Source organism: Oncorhynchus masou, chromosome 24 (genome assembly GCF_036934945.1).
Source record: "Oncorhynchus masou masou isolate Uvic2021 chromosome 24, UVic_Omas_1.1, whole genome shotgun sequence".
Taxonomy (NCBI): domain Eukaryota; kingdom Metazoa; phylum Chordata; class Actinopteri; order Salmoniformes; family Salmonidae; genus Oncorhynchus; species Oncorhynchus masou.
This window is the reverse complement of record NC_088235.1, coordinates 37,395,007-37,413,646: the sequence shown is the minus strand read 5'-3', so window position 1 is coordinate 37,413,646 and position 18,640 is coordinate 37,395,007. Positions and strand designations below refer to the sequence as shown.

At 42.7% G+C, this 18,640-nt stretch overlaps 1 protein-coding gene across 1 annotated transcript in view; it reads left to right on the top strand.

The window, feature by feature from the left end:
- LOC135512133 (CUB and sushi domain-containing protein 1-like) overlaps positions 1-18,640 on the top strand; it is a 502,291-nt gene that overhangs the window by 451,129 nt on the left and 32,522 nt on the right. The window contains exons 54-57 of the mRNA XM_064933828.1: positions 2,251-2,424; positions 10,251-10,439; positions 10,959-11,132; positions 11,459-11,641. Coding sequence (XP_064789900.1) covers positions 2,251-2,424; positions 10,251-10,439; positions 10,959-11,132; positions 11,459-11,641 — 720 coding nt within the window. The remainder of the gene's footprint in view (positions 1-2,250; positions 2,425-10,250; positions 10,440-10,958; positions 11,133-11,458; positions 11,642-18,640) is intronic.

Below are 18,640 nucleotides of genomic sequence, written 5' to 3'. Positions count from 1 at the left end.
AAGCCACACTACGGTTTGCAACTGCACATGGGGACAAAGATTGTACTTTTTGGAGAAATGTTCTCTGGTCTGATGAAACAAAAATAGAACTGTTTGGCCATAATGACCATGGTTATGTTTGGAGGAAAAAGGGGGATGCTTGCAAGCCGAAGAACACCATCCCAACCGTGAAGAACGGGGGTGGCAGCACATGTTGTGGGGGTGCTTTGCTGCAGGAGGGACTAGGGCACTTCACAAAATGCATGGCATCATGAGGTAGGAAAATGAGATGAATATATTGAAGGAACATCTCCAGACATCAGTCAGGATGTTTAAGCTTGGTCGCAAAGGGTCTTCTAAATGGACAATGACCATAAGCATACTTCCAAAGTTGTGGCAAAATGGCTTAAGGACAACAAAGTCAATTGGAGTGGCCATCACAAGGCCCTGACCTCAATCCTGTAGAAAATTTGTGGGTGAAACTGAAAAAGAGTGTGCAAGCAAGGAGGCCTACAAACCTGACTCAGGTACACCAGCTCTGTTAGGATCAATGGGGATGCTTGTGGAAGGCTATGTGAAACGTTTGACCCAAGTTAAGCAATTTAAAGGCAATGCTACCAAATACTAATTGAGTGTATGTAAACTTCTGACCCCACTGGGAATTTGATGAAAGAAATAATAGCTGAAATCAATAATTCTCTCTACTATTATTCTGACATTTCGCATTCTTAAAATAAAGTGGTGATCCTAACTGACCTAAGACAGGGAATTTTTACTAGGGTTAAATGTCAGGAATTGTGAAAAACTGAGTTTAAATGTATTTATCTAAGGTGTATGTAAACTTCCGACTTCAACTGTATATATTTTATATATTTACAAAAGAATATATGGGGTATTGGAAATGAGGCAGACAATTACATTAATGGAAGGCACAATCTATCTGCAATATTAAAGCTGATCCACCCTTTAAAAAATAACAATAATTAATAATCACATGCTGTCAACGGCATCAAAATGTAAGAGTTGTTTTCCAACTTGTCATAAGCGTCCATTTTAAACAGTTGTATTTGTTATGTTCTCTCTGTATTATTATTGTTGTGTGTTCTTTTTTACTCACCTGGCAGACACCATACCTGCTTGCATTAAACAGTATTTATGTTAGCTCACGAATATGAGGAGAGATGTAGCTAGTACACCCAAGCAGTTTATAAAGAATCTAGCTAGTCTTGTTCGTCTACATAACAGTATTCTCTCTTGAAATCGGAGTTCCTGAAGTTTCCCAGCCATAGGCCAGTTGGAGTGTGAATGTGAATATACAGTATATAGGTGGTTTAAATGATTAGGCTAACTTTCCTTCTGAAAGTTGATGATGCCTATTTTGTGACAATCGATTATTTTACTACTAACAACAATTGAGTTTGCAAAATTACTTCACCTAATTGATTTTGGTAGCTAGCATCAGACTACAACGTTAGAGTTACAAATACTTAATAACAATAATTTGGACAATTGCTTCCAGAAACATATTACAAAGAAGAAAAAAGCTTGCTACCTAGCCATAAAATAAATACATTTAAACGTACCCACCATGACAGCTAACAGCTGGGCTTCTTTGTTGGACATTGCCCAAGTCGTAACGTGGTTAGGCACGTCGTGATTGACAGACAACACGGCCCATGTGAGCTGTCACCAACGAACCAGTGTAGAGTATACTGGTCTATTAGAAGAAACAGATCCCACCACCAAGAACTCCTGCTCTCTCTCCATGCTTGCAAATCACTGTTTGCACATGGTAGGGCGCTAAAGCAGTGCCAAAAGTCTGAGCGTGCAAAATTTACATGCACATTTTTTCCATGTTCACAACTCATCAGTTACATGTTTGAGAATGTATTTACAACTACAGATTATTCTTTCATGTTCACAGCTTATCCTTAAGTACAGAAAACATGATTGGCAGACGTGATCAACAGAGATGGTACCTGGATAGTACAGGAGTATTGATATGTTTACTGTTAAGTACTTGGCAGTGTTTGCCTATCCAGTGAGCGAACATAAAAGTAAGTATTTTTAAAACCATTTGCCATAACAAATGGAAATGTTCAGAAGAAAGAAATATACATAGTATGTAAAACACAGCTCCTCCCTCACCAGAGATCGATCACCTCAAAAACTAAAGCAGATTCGATGCTTCGGCCCATTACCTACTTATTACCTAAATATCTGTACCAAACTATTTTTGCTCTCCCTTGGCTACCTCAAATGTTTTCATAGCCATTACCTGCGGCCACCCTGGAAACCCAACAAATGGTCGAACTAACGGCAGCGAGTTCAACCTGAACGATGTGGTAAACTTCACCTGCAGCAAAGGATATCTGTTGCATGGTGCATCAAGAGCCCAGTGCAGGATGAATGGACAGTGGAGCAACCCTCTTCCAGTCTGTAGAGGTAAGACACAGTAACAAATACATCCAAATGAATCACCTTTTAGGGCAACATACAGTAAATCCATTGTTTTTGTTAAAATTGCTCAAGCTTAGTAAATCTGGTTGGGAATCATTGATGAACAGCAATATTGAAACCTTGTCTCTGATTTTCAAGCAAATTTAAGTTAGGACTGAGACTGGATCACTCACTAACACTCAACACCTCTTGAAAAGCCATTCTGGTGTCTATGACATAACTTTTGTTTTTATTGTCCCGCTGAAAAAATAACATTCTATCCCAGGGTTAGGCTTTCAGAAGACTGAAGCGGATTTTCCTCTAACTTTTTACCTGGGCTTTGCTCCTTTCATATTGATTTTGATCCTGACAAACTACACAGTACCTGCTGGTGACATGCATACCCTTGACATGATGCTGCCGCAATGCTTGAAAGTACTACCGATATCAATTTAATTTGTGGGTAAAGTGCATTCTTTATTTTGTATTACTAATATGTGCATGTCAATGTCTGTGCATTCATCTTACCCACTGTGTATTAGGTGATTTCCTGTTCCAGTGAGGTGATTTCAAATTCTAATGTAAAGGAACAAACCATATTACATTACAGCATATTTTCTGACACAAAGTAGGTGCATGTAGGCCAATCTTTGCAGATCAGTAATTAATCTGGTTATGTGCTTAATTAAGGAATGGTAAAATTGACAATAACAGTTATCCAGGACATCTTGTGTGTGACTTTGACCTGGTTTGAACTATTTTCCAATTTAAAGGTCAAATAATTATGGATTTTGGTTACTATCCCCTCTTTGAATCAATGAAGAATAAAACAAGTGCAGTGGTAGTGTGACAGAATTTGCCCAATTTATGTAAAAAATCACCTGGATGAATTTTCACTTTCAGATGATATATATCACTATCAGATTAAACGTTCTCTAAAGACCAAATGCTTAAGTCAATGATCACATTAATTTCTATGGAAAGAAGAGTTCTGCATGCTGAAAAAGTCAGGTACAACTAGTGGGGAAAAATGTTGCATTTGTAAAGAAAATATCCTCATACACCTGCCACAACAATGGTCAGTCACTTCCTCACTCAATTCGTTGAGTGTTCTTATAGTATGTCAGTGTGCTCCCTGCTACTGACATGGTTCTATTTTATTTTGTAAGCCAATCTGCACTTCCACACTTTCACCTAGGGTTCCTGTAGTATAGCCTTCCAACAATCACCTCAAGAGGGTTACCCCAATAAGGGTTTCTATTATAGGCAAGGAACACGCCAATAAATGTATTTTTATTAGTCAAATGCGCCGAATACAACAGGTGTAGTAGACCTTACAGTGAAATGCTTACTTACGAGCCCCTAACCAACAATGCAGTTAAAAAAATAAAGAAATAAATGGAACAAGTAATTAAAGAGCAGCAGTCAAATAACAATAGCGAGACTATATACAGGGGTGGTACTGGTACAGAGTCAATGTGCGAGGGTATTGGTTAGTCGAGGTAATTGAGGTAATATGTACAGTGGGGCAAAAAGTATTTAGTCAGCCACCAATTGTGCAAGTTCTCCCACTTAAAAAGATGAGAGAGGCCTGTAACTTTCATCATAGGTACACTTCAACTATGACAGACAAAATTAGAAAAAAAATCCAGAAAATCACATTGTAGGATCTTTTCTTTATTTATTTGCATATTATGGTGGAAAATAAGTATTTGGTCAATAACAAAAGTTTCTCAATACTTCGTTATATACCCTTTGTTGGCAATGACAGAGGTCAAACGTTTTCTGTAAGTCTTCACAAGGTTTTTACACACTGTTGCTTGTATTTTGGCCCATTCCTCCATGCAGATCTCCTCTAGAGCAGTGATGTTTTTTCAATCGTCCTGGTCCCTTTGCAGAAAAACAGCCCCAAAGCATGATGTTTCCACCCCCATGCTTCACAGTAGGTATGGTGTTCTTTGGATGCAACTCAGCATTCTTTGTCCTCCAAACAAGACGAGTTAAGTTTTTTACCAAAAAGTTATATTTTGGTTTCATCTGACCATATGACATTCTCCCAATCTTCTTCTGGATCATCCAAATGCTCTCTAGCAAACTTCAGATGGGCCTGGACATGTACTGGCTTAAGCAGGGGGACACGTCTGGCACTGCAGGATTTGAGTCCCTGGCGGCGTAGTGTGTTACTGATGGTAGGCTTTGTTACTTTGGTCCCAGCTCTCTGCAAGTCATTCACTAGGTCCCCCCATGTGGTTCTGGGATTTTTTTCTCACCGTTCTTGTGATCATTTTGACCCCACGTGATGAGATCTTGCGTGGAGCCCCAGATCGAGGGAGAATATCAGTGGTCTTGTATGTCTTCCATTTCCTAATAATTGCTCCCACAGTTGATTTCTTCAAACCAAGCTGCTTACCTATTGCAGATTCAGTCTTCCCAGCCTGGTGCAGGTCTACAATTTTGTTATTGGTGTCCTCAGACAGCTCTTTGGTCTTGGCCATAGTGGAGTTTGGAGTGTGACTGTTTGAGGTTGTGGACAGGTGTATTTTATACTGATAACAAGTTCAAACAGGTGCCATTAATACAGGTAACGAGTGGAGGACAGAGGAGTTACAGGTCTGTGAGAGCCAGAAATCTTGCTTGTTTGTAGGTGACCAAATACTTATTTTCCACCATAATTTGCAAATAAATTCATTCAAAATCCTACAATGTGATTTTCTGGAATTTTTTTCTAATTTTATCTGTCATAGTTGAAGTGTACCTATGCTGAAAATTACAGGCCTCTCATCTTTTTAAGTGGGAGAACTTGCACAGTTGGTGGCTGACTAAATACTTTTTTTGCCCCACTGTACATGTAGGTAGAGTTATTAAAGTGACTATGCATAGATAACAACAGAGTGTAGCAGCGATGTAAAAAGGGGGGGGGGCAATGCAAATAGTCTGGGTAGCCATTTGATTAGATGTTCAGGAGTCTTATTGCTTGGTGGTAGAAGCTGTTTAGAAGCCTCTTGGACCTAGATTTGGTGCTCAGGTACCGCATGCCGTTCAGTAGCAGAGAGAACATTTTATGACTAGGGTGGCTGGAGTCTTTGACCATTTTTTAGGGTCTTCCTCTGACACCACCTGGTATAGAGGTCCTGGATGGCAGGAAGCTTTGCCCCAGTGATGTACTGGGCCGTACGCACTACCCTCTGTAGTGCCTTGCTGTCACAGTTTTCATACCAGGCAGTGATGCAACCAGGATGCTCCCGATGGTGCAGCTGTAGAACCTTTTGAGGATCTGAGGACCCATGCCAAATCTTTTCAGTCTCCTAAGGGGGAATACTTGGACCATGTTAGTTTGTTGTTGATGTGGACACCAAGGAACTTGAAGCTCTCAACCTGCTCCACTACAATCCCGTCGATAAGAATGGGGGTGTGCTCGGTCCTCTTGTTCCTGTAGTCCACAGTCATCTCCTTTGTCTTGATCACGATGAGGGAGAGGTTGTTGTCCTGGCACCACATGGCTCATCACACATGTCTCGTCATTATCGGTGATCAGGTCTACCACTGTTGTGTCATTGGCAAACCTAATGATGGTGTTGCAGTCGTGCCTGGCTGTGCAGTCATGAGTGAACAGAGAGTACAGGATGGGACTGAGCACGCACCCCTGAGGGGCCCCTGTCTTGAAGATCAGCGTGGCGGATGTGTTGTTACCTACCTTTACCCCATGGGGCGGCCCATCAGGAAGTCCAGGATCCAGGTGCAGAGGGAGGTGTCTAGTTCCAGGGTCCTTAGCTTATTGATGAGTTTTGAGGGCACTATGGTGTTGAACGCTGATCTGTAGTCAATTAATAGCTGTCAGGACCCGGTTACGAACCTGGGTCTCCGGAGTGAGAAACAGTCACTTAACCAACTGAGCCACGAATAGTCAGCAGAACCCAGAAGATGAGGCAGACACAGCAGTACTTAAGACGGTGTATTTAATAAAGTAAAAAGGAGAAGTCCTTAAATACAAAAATGGCAAATCCAAAAGGTGGTAGGAATAGCACAAAAAAGCCTCAAGAGATACTCAAAAACAAAAACAGAATTCCAGAAGAGCATCCACCGGAATCGACAAGAATACACAGAACACTAGGGCTGGGTGCTAACATACAAACACAGAGCACAGAACTGAGGGAAACTAAGGGTTTAAATACAATCAGGGGAAACGAGGCACAGGTGCAAATAATAATGGGGAACAAGGGAAAAAACATAAGGTCAAAAAGCACAATGGGGGCATCTAGTGACCAAAACCCGGAACAACCCTGGCCAAATCCTGACAAATAGCTTTGTCACATAGGTGTTCCTTTTGTCCAGGTGGGAAAGGGCAGTGTGGAGTGCAATAGAGATTGCATCATCTGTGCATTTTTCCATTTTCTTCAGAGGAGAAACACAACTGCCACGAATGATTTATCATCGAATAGATATGTGAAAAACACCTTGAGGATTGATTCTAAACAATATTTGCCATGTTTCTCGCGATATTATGGAGTTAATTTGGAAAAAAGTTTGGCATTGTAATGACTGAATTTTCGTTTTTTTTTCTTCGCCAAACGTGATGAACAAAACGGAGCGATTTCTCCTACACAAATAATCTTTTTTGGAAAAACTGAACATTTGCTATCTAACTGAGAGTCTCCTCATTGAAAACATCCGAAGTTCTTCAAAGGTAATTTGTAATACGTTTCTGGGTTAGAGTTCTGCTCCATGAAAGCTGTCGACGCTAGAGGTTAAAACATGTTGGTATTACACACTCGGACAGGGAGATTTTTAAAATGTCAGTGAAAACACTTGTTCTAGCCTTTAGCTCAGTGTGGATGTTACCTGTAATCCATGGCTTCTGGTTGGTGTATGTACGTACGGTTTCTGTGGGGACGACGTCATCGATGCACTTATTGATGAAGCCAATGACTGATATGGTGTACTCCTCAATGCCATAGGAAAAATCCTGGAACATATTCCAGTCTGTGCTAGCAAAACAGTCCTGTAGCTTAGCATCTGCTTCATCTGACCAATTTTTATTAATCTAGTCACTGGTGCTTCCTGCTTTAATTTTTGCTTGTAATCAAGAATCAGGAGGATATAATTATGGTCAGATTTGTCAAATGGAGGGTGAGGGAGAGCTTTGTATGCATCTCTGTGTGTGGAGTAAAGGGGGTCAGAGTTATTTTCCCTCTGGTTGCACATTTAACATGCTGATAGACATTTGGTAAGACCGATTTAAGTTTCCCTGCATTAACGTCCCCAGCCACTAGGAGCGCCGCCTCTGGGTGAGCATGTTCCTGTTTGCTAATGGCGGAATACAGCTCATTGATTGCAGTCTTAGTGCCAGTATCAGTGTTGAAAATGTCGTTGAATCATAAGATATTGCAGTTTTGAATGTCCCGTCGGTAGTTTAATCTTCAATTATATTTTCCAAAGATAGCACGTTCGCTAGCAGAATGGAAGGCAGTGGGGGTTTATTCGATCACCTACAAATTCTCAGAAGGCAGCCTGCTCTCTGGCCCCTTGTTCTCCGCCTTCTCTTCACACAAATGACGGGGTTCTGTGCCTGTTCCCGGGAAAGCAGTATGTCATTCAGGTCGGGCTCGTCGGACTCGTTAACCTGTCTAGGACTGGCGGAACCCCTCGCCAGCAGCCAATGAAATTGCAGGGTGCCAAATACAAATCAACAGAAATCTCATGAATCAAATTTCTCAAACATACACGTATTTGGCACCATTTTAAAGATACAATTCTTGTTAATCCAGCCACAGTGTCTGATTTCAAAAATGCTTTACAGCGAAAGCTCCACAAACGATTATGTTAGGTCACCAAGTCACAGAAAAACCCAGCCATTTTTCCAGCCAAAGAGAGGAGTCACAAAAAGCACAAAGAGATAAAATTAATCACTAACCTTTGATGATCTTCATCAGATGACACTCATAGTACTTTATGTTACACAATACATGTATGTTTTGTTCGATAAAGTGCATATTTATATCCAAAATCTAATTTTACATTGGCGTGTTATGTTCAGAAGTTCCAAAACATGCGGTGATTTTGCAGAGAGCCACATCAATTCACAGAAATACTCAATATAAATGTTGATGAAAATTCAAGTGTTATGCATGGAACTTTAGATACTCTTCTCCTTAAATGCAACCGCTGTGTCAGATTTTTTTTAAACTAAAGCATACCATGCAATAATCTGAGTACGGAGCTCAGAGCCCAAACCAGCCAAAATAAATATCTGCCATGTTGCGCAGTCTACATTAGTCAGAAATAGCATTATAAATATTCACTTACCTTTGATGATCTTCGTCAGAATGCACTCCCAGGAATCCCAGTTCCACAATAAATATTTGATTTGTTCGATAAAGTTAATAATTTATGTTCAAATAGCTTCTTTTGTTAGGGCGTTTGGTAAACAAATCCAAACGCGCGTTCAGGTCCGGCCAAACGTCAGACAAAAAGTTAAAAACGTTATATTACAGGTCGTAGAAACTTGTCAAACTAAGTATAGAATCAATCTTTATGATGTTTTATCATAAATGTTCAATAATGTTCCAACCGGAGAATTCCATTGTCTGTAGAAAAGCAATGGAACGAGAGCTACCTCTCGTGAATGCGCGTGACTGAGATCGAGGCTGCTGCCAGACCTCTGACTCATTCCCCTCTCATTCTGCCCTCCTTCACAGTAGAAGCCTGAAACAATGTTCTAAGGACGGTTGACATCTAGTGGAAGCTTTAGGAAGTGCAAACTGACCCATATCCCACTGTGTATTCGATAGGGGCTGAGTTAAAAAACTACAAACCTCAGATTTCCCACTTCCTGTTTTGATTCTTTCTCAGGGTTTTGCCTGCCATATGAGTTCTGTTATACTCACAGACATCATTCAAACAGTTTTAGAAACTTCAGAATGTTTTATATCCAATACTAATAATAATGTGCATGTATTAGCATCTGGGACTGAGTAGGAGGCAGTTTACTCTGGGCACGCTTTTCATCCAAAAGGGAAAATGCTGCCCCCTATCCCAAAGAAGTTATATTAAGGAAAACAAGGATTCTGACAGTTTGTGGTGAGTTATCGCAGTTCCGATGTCCAGAAGTTATTTTTGGTCATAAGAGATGGTAGTAGCAATATTATGTACAAAATCATTTAAAATGTAAGTTACAAACAACGTAAAGAAACAAACAAAACACAATTGGATAGGAACACGTCAGCCTTCTAAAACGTCAGCCTTCTCCGGTGCCTTCTCCGGTGTTTTAGGAATAAGAGTTTTTGGCACCTGCCAACAGCAGGTGCTAATTATCAATTGTTTTATATTTTTTTCATCCCTCTTTTCCCCAGGGCTTAATTGACTGCCAGGGCATTGGCAGCTGTCACTGAGGGAAAGCAATCTGTTTTGTTTCCCTTGGACATTACTTTAACTTAATGCATTTTTTGTTGTTGAAGGGCAATAGCTGAAAACAATGTTCAGCCACCTCTGAGGCAAGAGGTGCAACTTATTGTTACTGGGGCTTCCTGTCCTGCTGGTTTTACATTTTGTGACAAGGGAATCTGAACTGAACTGAAACTGCCTATCAACCCACGTGAATGGCATTGTTACATAGTTATTAGATCAACTTTATGTCAAATGCTATTGACTGTAGAAACATGAGAGAAGCTTACACACTGTTTAAGTATATATTAAAAAGCATGAATGGGTTGATTGAAATGACTCAGAACTTGAACAATAACCCTGCTATTCAAGCTTTCTCATTGATTTCCCTTCTCTTCTCACTCTTGGTTTCACTGTCAGGCGTTAAGCATTCGGTTGATTTTATCTTGCAGTGGTAAACTGCTCCGATCCAGGCTTTGTGGAGAATGCCATTCGTCACCCGCAGCAGCGTTTCCCAGAGAGCTTCAACTATAGAACCAGTGTGATGTATCACTGCAAGAGGGCCTTCTATCTGCTCGGCTCATCACTTCTCACCTGTCAGTCAAACGGCCTCTGGGACAGATCACTTCCTAAGTGCCTTTGTGAGTAATATGCTAGGATTGTCTTGATCAGGGTACAAGAAGTGGCAGAGGTGGAATCTGGGTCCCACTTCGTGTGGTTAGTCACTGTTGGAGAATGATAGAAAGTGTGAAATGTACCATTCTTATAGTGGGGAGAATATGGGGATGGTGCAAGGGATTTGTGAAGAATTTATATTGGTAGTGTTTGAAAATAAATAATATAGAAACATTATGTCTTTGTTGACAATGTCATATGTAGTGTTAATGTTTGTGATAAAAGGTGGGTTGTAGGAGAAGTGGTAGTAGTGGGAGTAGTAGTAGTAGTAGCAGGAGCAGTAGTGGGAGTAGTAGTTGGAGTAGTAGTAGCAGGATCAAGAGTAGTATGAGTAGTAGTGGGAGTAGTAGTGGGAGTAGTAGTAGGTAAACAACTAAAATGTTAGTAGTAGCTAACACTGAAGGCACAAGAACAATGGCGTATATCCATGATCAACTCAGGATCAACTGTCCTCTCTCAACTTTTTCTCTCCATTTCGCCTGAAGCTATTTCCTGTGGTGATCCTGGCACACCACCCCAAGCTGTCATGTCAGGCAGGAAGTTCACCAACGGCGGCGTGCTCCATTATACCTGCAGCCAGGGCCGAGTGCTGATTGGGAACGCCACGCGCTACTGTCAGGAGGACGGACGCTGGAGTGGGTCACCACCCTACTGCTCAGGTATTTCCACCACACTGCCAGCCAGGGGCGACCTGAAGGCTCTAAGGGTGCACAAAAATACCACAAGTCAATAGGTTTCAGGGATGTCAAACTGAGCGTGAAAAGCTATGGATTTCTGTGGGTTTTTCATGTGTGGTAGCTAGAGAATTAAGATGCAAGCACTCTGGGTAGAGCCTTGGTAGCCTTTCATGTTAGTTAAAAGGGAGGGGGAAAGCCTATTTCCATCTCAGAAAACAGGCTAGAGTGACTGATATGAGCTGCATATGGGACTGCTGTGGTGAGGGATGGCTGTTTGAGTGTTGGATATTTTCTCTCTCCCTCACGAGGTGGTAGTTCCGGGGAGTGCGGTGACCCTGGAATCCCACCTCACGGCTCCAGGCTAGGGGAGAAGTTCCAGCTGAAGAGCCTGCTGCGATTCACCTGTGATGCCGGTTTTTCCCTGAGTGGCTCACCTGAGAGGACCTGCCTCCACAATGGCTCCTGGAGTGGCACCCAGCCAGTCTGTGAAGGTGAGTCCCCTGCCATATATAATCAACTACTATACCTGTAGATATCCTCTGTGACAATGACTCCCTTGACTGGGAATGAGCATAATCTGGGCATCATTGAGGGCTGATAAGGCAGTCATGGTTCGCCTTGTCGGACTGTTTTAATGATCAGTTCTATTGCAAAACGGAAATATTTTCGATTGTATGGCATTGCACAAATAATTGTTTTCCCAATGTATTGCTATTTATTTGGAAAATCAATAACGAGAACATTGCATGTCTGTGCAATGCAGGAATGTTTTCATAATTATGATAAACAGTACAACTACTCAAGTATGATATATTATAATAACAGTTAAACTGGCTATTTGACAGATTTACTGGTTGCTATAAATGCAACATTTACATACTCACTTGTCTGAATTTAGGACTCGTTGATGTATGCATGGGTTAGGAGTCCTACACAGACAGCCCACCACCGGTAATGTAGTGTACGATAATTCATTGCTTTAATGCACATTTTCAGAAAGGATTGCTCCACCTATTATAGTCTGCAATTACCTTAATGCTCAGCCATTTTGGGAGGAATTCAAAAGAGGAGAACCCAGGGTTATTTCTGACACTGTTTAATTCTTCGGTTGAAAAATGAAGAGAGAACCTTGAGTGAAGCCAGGAGGGATGCTTATTGGCACATTCATATGAAGTATAAAATACCCACACACATTGTGTACAAAGGTATGCAAATGTGGGTGTACTGAATATCTAAGCTGATCAGGGTTGGGGTCAATTCATAAAGTAAACTAAATTCAAATTCCAAATGTTCCTCATTGAAAAGTTTTGAAGATAATTGGAATTGGAATTTCAATGTACTCCCTGAATTTACTGGGATTTAAATAGAATTGATCTATATTTCTAAAAAAATCTTAAATGAAGAACGTCTTAAACTATGTCTCTTCGGCCAACAACATTGATTGAGCTTTATATATCTGTAATCCAAGAATCAAATACAAAAAATTAGTAAAAATCGAATGAATTATCACCGTCATTATTATGTATGCTCAACATAACGCATATCGTAGCGTGCCTTAAGATTGTGGGTAATTATGGGTTCCTTGTTTTCAGGTTGTTGTTTCTAATTCCTATGTATGTGTTGGTGTTGTGTTGAGGTTGTTATGAATTATTCAGCTCTTAGTTTCTCTGTTGTCCGTTTCTTACTTTAACCCAGTTATCATCAGTGTTGTCTGTTCGATGGGGTCGGATCCCCTATGCTAAGTGTTGGTTGACGTTAGCATTTATTCTTTTGCATTACTGTCACGCCTTGGTCTTAGTATTTTTGTGTTTTAGTTTATTAGTTGGTCAGGCCAGGGTGTGACATGGGTTTATGTTGTATTTCGTATCGGGTTTTGTTGGTATTGGGATTTGCGGCTGAGTAGGGGTGTTGCATAGGTTTGGCTGCCTGAGGCGGTTCTCAATCAGAGTCAGGTGATTCTCGTTGTCTCTGATTGGGAACCATATTTAGGTAGCCTGGGTTTCACTTTGTATTTCGTGGGTGATTGTTCCTGTCTCTGTGTAGTTTCACCAGATAGGCTGTATTTAGGTTTCACGTTCCGTTTTGTTGTTTTGTATTTGTCTCAGTGTTATTTCATGTATCGTCATTTGTTTTCATTAAAAAACATGAGTAACCAACACGCTGCATTTCGGTCCGACTTTCTTGCGTCAAACGAAGAACGGCGGTACAGAATCACCCACCACACACGGACCGAGCAGCGTGTTAACAGGCAGGAGCCACAGGAGAGGCAACAGAAGCAGCTTCAGTGGGAGAGGCTGCACCACTTGGAGAATTGGACATGGGAGGAAGAACTGGACGGAAAAGGACCCTGGGCTCAGCCTGGTGAATATCGCCGCCCCAAGGAGGAACTAGAGGCGGATAAAGCGGAGAGGCGCTGGTATGAGGAGGCAGCACGGCGATGTGGATGGAAGCCCGGGAATCAGCCCTAAATATTTCTTGGGGGGGGGGATTTCAGGGAGTATGGCTACGCCAGGTAGGAGACCTGCGCAAACTCCCTGTGCTTACCGGGGGCGAGAGACCGGGCAGGCACCGTGTTATGCAGTGGTGCGCACGGTGTCCCCAGTGCGGGTGCATAGCCCGGTGCGGTATATTTCAGCTCCGCGTATTGGCCGGGCTAGATTGAGCGTCGAGCCAAATGCCATGAAGCCGGCTCTACGCATCTGGTCCCCAGTGTGTCTCCTTGGGCCGGCTTATATGGCACCAGCCTTGCACTCGGTGTCTCCGGTTCACCTACATAGCCCAGTGCGGGCAATTCCACCTCGCCGCACTGGCAGGGCGACCGAGAGTATTCAACCGGGTAAGGTTGGGCAGGCTCGGTGCTCAAGAGCTCCAGTGCGCCTGCACGGTCCGGTCTATCCAGTACCATCTCCACACCCCAGCCCTCCGGTAGCAGCTCCCCGCACCAGGCTTCCTGTGCGTGTCTTCGGCCCAATACCACCAGTGCCAGCACCACGCATCAGGCCTACAGTGCGCCTCGCCTCTCCTGCGCTGTCGGAGCCTTTCTTCTCTCCTGCGCTGTCGGAGTCTCCCGTCTGTTCAGCGCTATCATAGCCTTTCTCATTTCCAGCGCTGCTGGAGCCTCCTGCCTGTTCGGAGCAGCCTGAGCTGCCAGTCTGCATGGAGCAGCCAGAGCTGCCAGTCTGCAAGGAGCTGCCAGTCTGCAAGGAGCTGCAAGTCTGCAAGGAGCTGCCGGTCTGCAAGGAGCTGCCGGTCTGCAAGGAGCTGCCGGTCTGCAAGGAGCTGCCAGTCTGCAAGGAGCTGCCAGTCGACAAGGAGCTGCCAAATCTGTTAGTCTGCATGGAACAGTCAGAGCTGTCAGTCTGCAAGAAGCCGCCAGAGCTGTCAATCTGCATGGAGCAGCCAGAGCCGCCAGTCTGCATGAAGCAGCCAGAGCCGTCAGTCTGCCAGGATCCGCCAGTCAGCCAGACTCTTCCAGATCTGCCAGTCAGCCAGACTCTTCCAGATCTGCCAGTCAGCCAGACTCTTCCAGATCGGCCAGTCAGCCAGACTCTTCCAGATCGGCCAGTCAGCCAGACTCTTCCAGATCGGCCAGTCAGCCAGACTCTTCCAGATCGGCCAGTCAGCCAGACTCTTCCAGATCGGCCAGTCAGCCAGACTCTTCCAGATCGGCCAGTCAGCCAGACTCTTCCAGATCGGCCAGTCAGCCAGACTCTTCCAGATCTGCCAGTCAGCCAGACTCTTCCAGATCTGCCAGTCAACCAGACTCTTCCAGATCTGCTAGTCAACCAGACTCTTCCAGATCCGCCAGTCAGCCAGGATCTGCCGGATTCAACTGCCTGGCTGGGCTTCCTCTCAGTACTGGGCTTCCTCTCAGTACTGGGCTTCCTCTCAGTACTGGGCTTCCTCTCAGTGCTGTGCTTTCTCTTAGTCCCGAGCTGCCCCTCAGTCCCGAGCTGCCCCTCAGTCCCGAGCTGCCCCTCAGTCCTGAGCTTCGCCTCAGTCCCGAGCTTCGCCTCAGTCCCGAGCTGCTCCTCAGTTCAGTGGGGTTCTGGGTGAGGACTATTAGGCCATGGTCGGCGGCGAGGGTGGATCATCCCAGGACGCGAAGGGGAGGAACATTTATGGAGTGGGGTCCACGTCCCGAGCCGGAACCGCCACCATGGACAGACGCCCACCCGGACCCTCCCTATGGTTTTGAGGTGCGTCCGGGAGTCCGCACCTTAGGAGGGGGGGGGGGTGATTCTGTCACGCCTTGGTCTTAGTATTTTTGTGTTTTAGTTTATTAGTTGGTCAGGCCAGGGTGTGACATGGTTTTATGTTGTATTTCGTATTGGGTTTTATTGGTATTGGGATTTGCGGCTGAGTAGGGGTGTTGCATAGGTTTGGCTGCCTGAGGCGGTTCTCAATCAGAGTCAGGTGATTCTCGTTGTCTCTGATTGGGAACCGTATTTAGGTAGCCTGGGTTTCACTTTGTATTTCATGGGTGATTGTTCCTGTCTCTGTGTAGTTTCACCAGATAGGCTGTATTTAGGTTTCACGTTCCGTTTTGTTGTTTTGTATTTGTCTCAGTGTTATTTCATGTATCGTCATTTGTTTTCATTAAAAAACACGAGTAACCAACATGCTGCATTTCGGTCCGACTTTCTTGCGAAGAACGCCGTTACAATTACCTAGTAGTTAATGTATCGCTTAGATAAAGATACATTATTACCAGGGGTGTTTGACTATGCCATTTAGCCCCTAACCCTAAACATAATTAATGTAATACAGATATTTGTTTTGACCATGTAAGCCTGAGTGGTTAATGGATTGTCTACTATCTGAAATCAGCATGGCACAACCTTCAAGGGGTATTTACCTTTCATCCAAGCTGAAGGAATTCCTCTCTGATACATCTGTCAGAGAACACTATATATTTTAAAGAATGCCCTGGTGGATTACTCCGTCTCCTTCCACCTTTCCTTCCGTCCTTCATTCCGTCATTCATCGTTTTTATTTTCATCATAAGGTCAGTTTTTGTGCATTTCTATATTTATAAATGTATTATTAATCATAGTTATTCAGTCTTCACGGCAACAGTACAAAGTACAAAGTGAGATAAGCCCGCAGATTGCTTACAGAAGATCAATAACGCTGCATTATTTAGAGGTCATTCATAATTGACGATGGTTTAGCGGTTGCTATAAGGGAGTTGAGACGGATCACTGCTTGGGTGATGCAAAGTGGATGGCGGCACACTATTTCTGTGATACAATAATGCTGTGCCCAGGTACTAAATGCAAATTCTCATGCACAGGGGGACAACAACACTGCTCTCACTTGGGAAATAATGACTTTGACGACCACCTAATTGGCAGCACCTGATGTGCTTATCAACAAGGCTCAGCACCTGGACAAGGTTGCTGCTGCCCCCTGGATGAATGACGTGTGGAAGGGGTAGTGAGCTGTAGTGTGCTATTTAAACTACCTAACCTATTCCCTAATGGTTGGGAAATACATATGGCCACAACAGTCTCCCTGAGGGACTTCATTAACTCTTTATTGGTCCCCTTATTCTCTATATAAAGTGGTTACATTCTTATGGGAAGCTGTACATGGGTATTTGCTTCCTTTCACCCACTGAGTATCCTGTTGCAGCCTTGAAGTGATATTATGTCTACACAGAGATAATGCTAAACATTCTTATCAACATGAATAATTAGCAGAGTTCACTGCTCTTAAATGCTCAGCTATTGGCTTTTCTATGACTTGAGCTAATGAGTATACGCTCAATCAACCCTAATTGAGTCATAAATACTCAAAGCTTGCACTGTAGCATAAGCCCCAGATATTCCCGCTGTAATCAAAAGCATTCATTGCATTTTGAGATCAGCACTTGTGTACATTTGCCATTCACTTTTACATGGGGGAAAGTGGAGAGCATATTTCCTCACAACGTATGTTACGCTTTGACTGATCCCTCTTTGATTAATGCCCTCTGAAGATTCACATGCTGCTGCTTCTCCCCTTCTGTAAACAAAGATGAAACTGCTTGTGCGGTATTGAGAGTATTTAAGCAGGCTGTGTGAGTGAAAGCTCTGAAAGCTCTTTTCTTGTGAGTCGTGTGGTCATTTGTTGTCATATGTCCCCAATGCCTCATTATTTATGGGGTGGACTCGTTGTTCCCAATTAACGTAAATGGTTTTTAAAGACGATATCTATCACTGTGTACACAGGCAGCCCAATTCTGATTCTCTTTTCACTAATTGATCTTTTGACCAATTAGATCAGCTTTTAAAAATATTTGATGTGAAAAGATCTGATGTGATTGGTCAAAAGACCAATTAGTGGAAAAAATATCAGAATTGGGCTGCCTGGGTAAATGCAACCTTTGAGAGTGATGATCCCATTTAATTTATAGCCTTCTAAAATGCCACTCCAGGTCATTGACAAAGGCTGATACATTTCATTAAAAAGCTCTAACTAATTGGATCAAATCAATAAGTATTTGATTTTAATGTCTTGTTTCTGTTAGATTACAATTAAGTTGATGGGTTGGTCAGCAACTGTAAAATATATTGTACTGAAGAACGATTTGACTTATTATGGGAGTAGATGTATTTCCTTTTATCCACAACCATAGTCAAGAGAGTATGACTTTCATGGTTGCAAGGGACTTTAATCCTTTAGATCCCAATATAATTATAGAATTCTGCTGTAGATTACTGAGAATTTTAAAGATAAAGCACATTTTCTCAAACATTTCAAACAAACAGACATAGCTCAAAAACAAAGCTTTAGCCCAAAAACAAAAATGACAATTACAAGTTTACTTAGTTTTATAGAGCACAACCTCTTCTATAATATGACACCACATAGACCACCGCACCACTCGTGAGGCCTAAGGCACTGCATTGCATTCTGTGGCCGCGAGTCCCATAGGACAGCGCACAATTGGCCCAGCGTCGTCCGGGTTAGGGGAGGGTTTGGCCGGTGGGTCTTCACTTGGCTCATCGCACTCTAGCGACTCTTTGTGGCGGGCTGTGCGCCTGCAGGCAGGGTCCCTGCCGGCTGACTCCGGTCACAGGTTGAATGGTGTTTCCTCTGACACATTGGTGTGGGTTAATGTTTCAGAGAACACATGGGGAGTTGCAGAGTTGAGATACAATCGAAAATTAGGGGTAAAAAAGGGGGTAAAATACAAAATATATCAATAGGAATAACATTAATTTTGTCTTCCATTGGGTAAAGACACTGACTATCAAAAAAATTATTAACACTCAACACCAAAAAAAACTAGCGTATTTAAATTGTAGTAAATTTGACTAAATTACTTGCTCTAAATGTACCAAGTATAATATACTATACTTAAAAAATAAATATATACATATAACAAATGTACACATTTATCCAAAATGTGACCAGAGGACAATGTCAGAAAGTATTTCAAAACCCACACAAAGTAGGCTATTTGATTTTAAACTATTCTTACTTCTGTAACAATGTAAAAA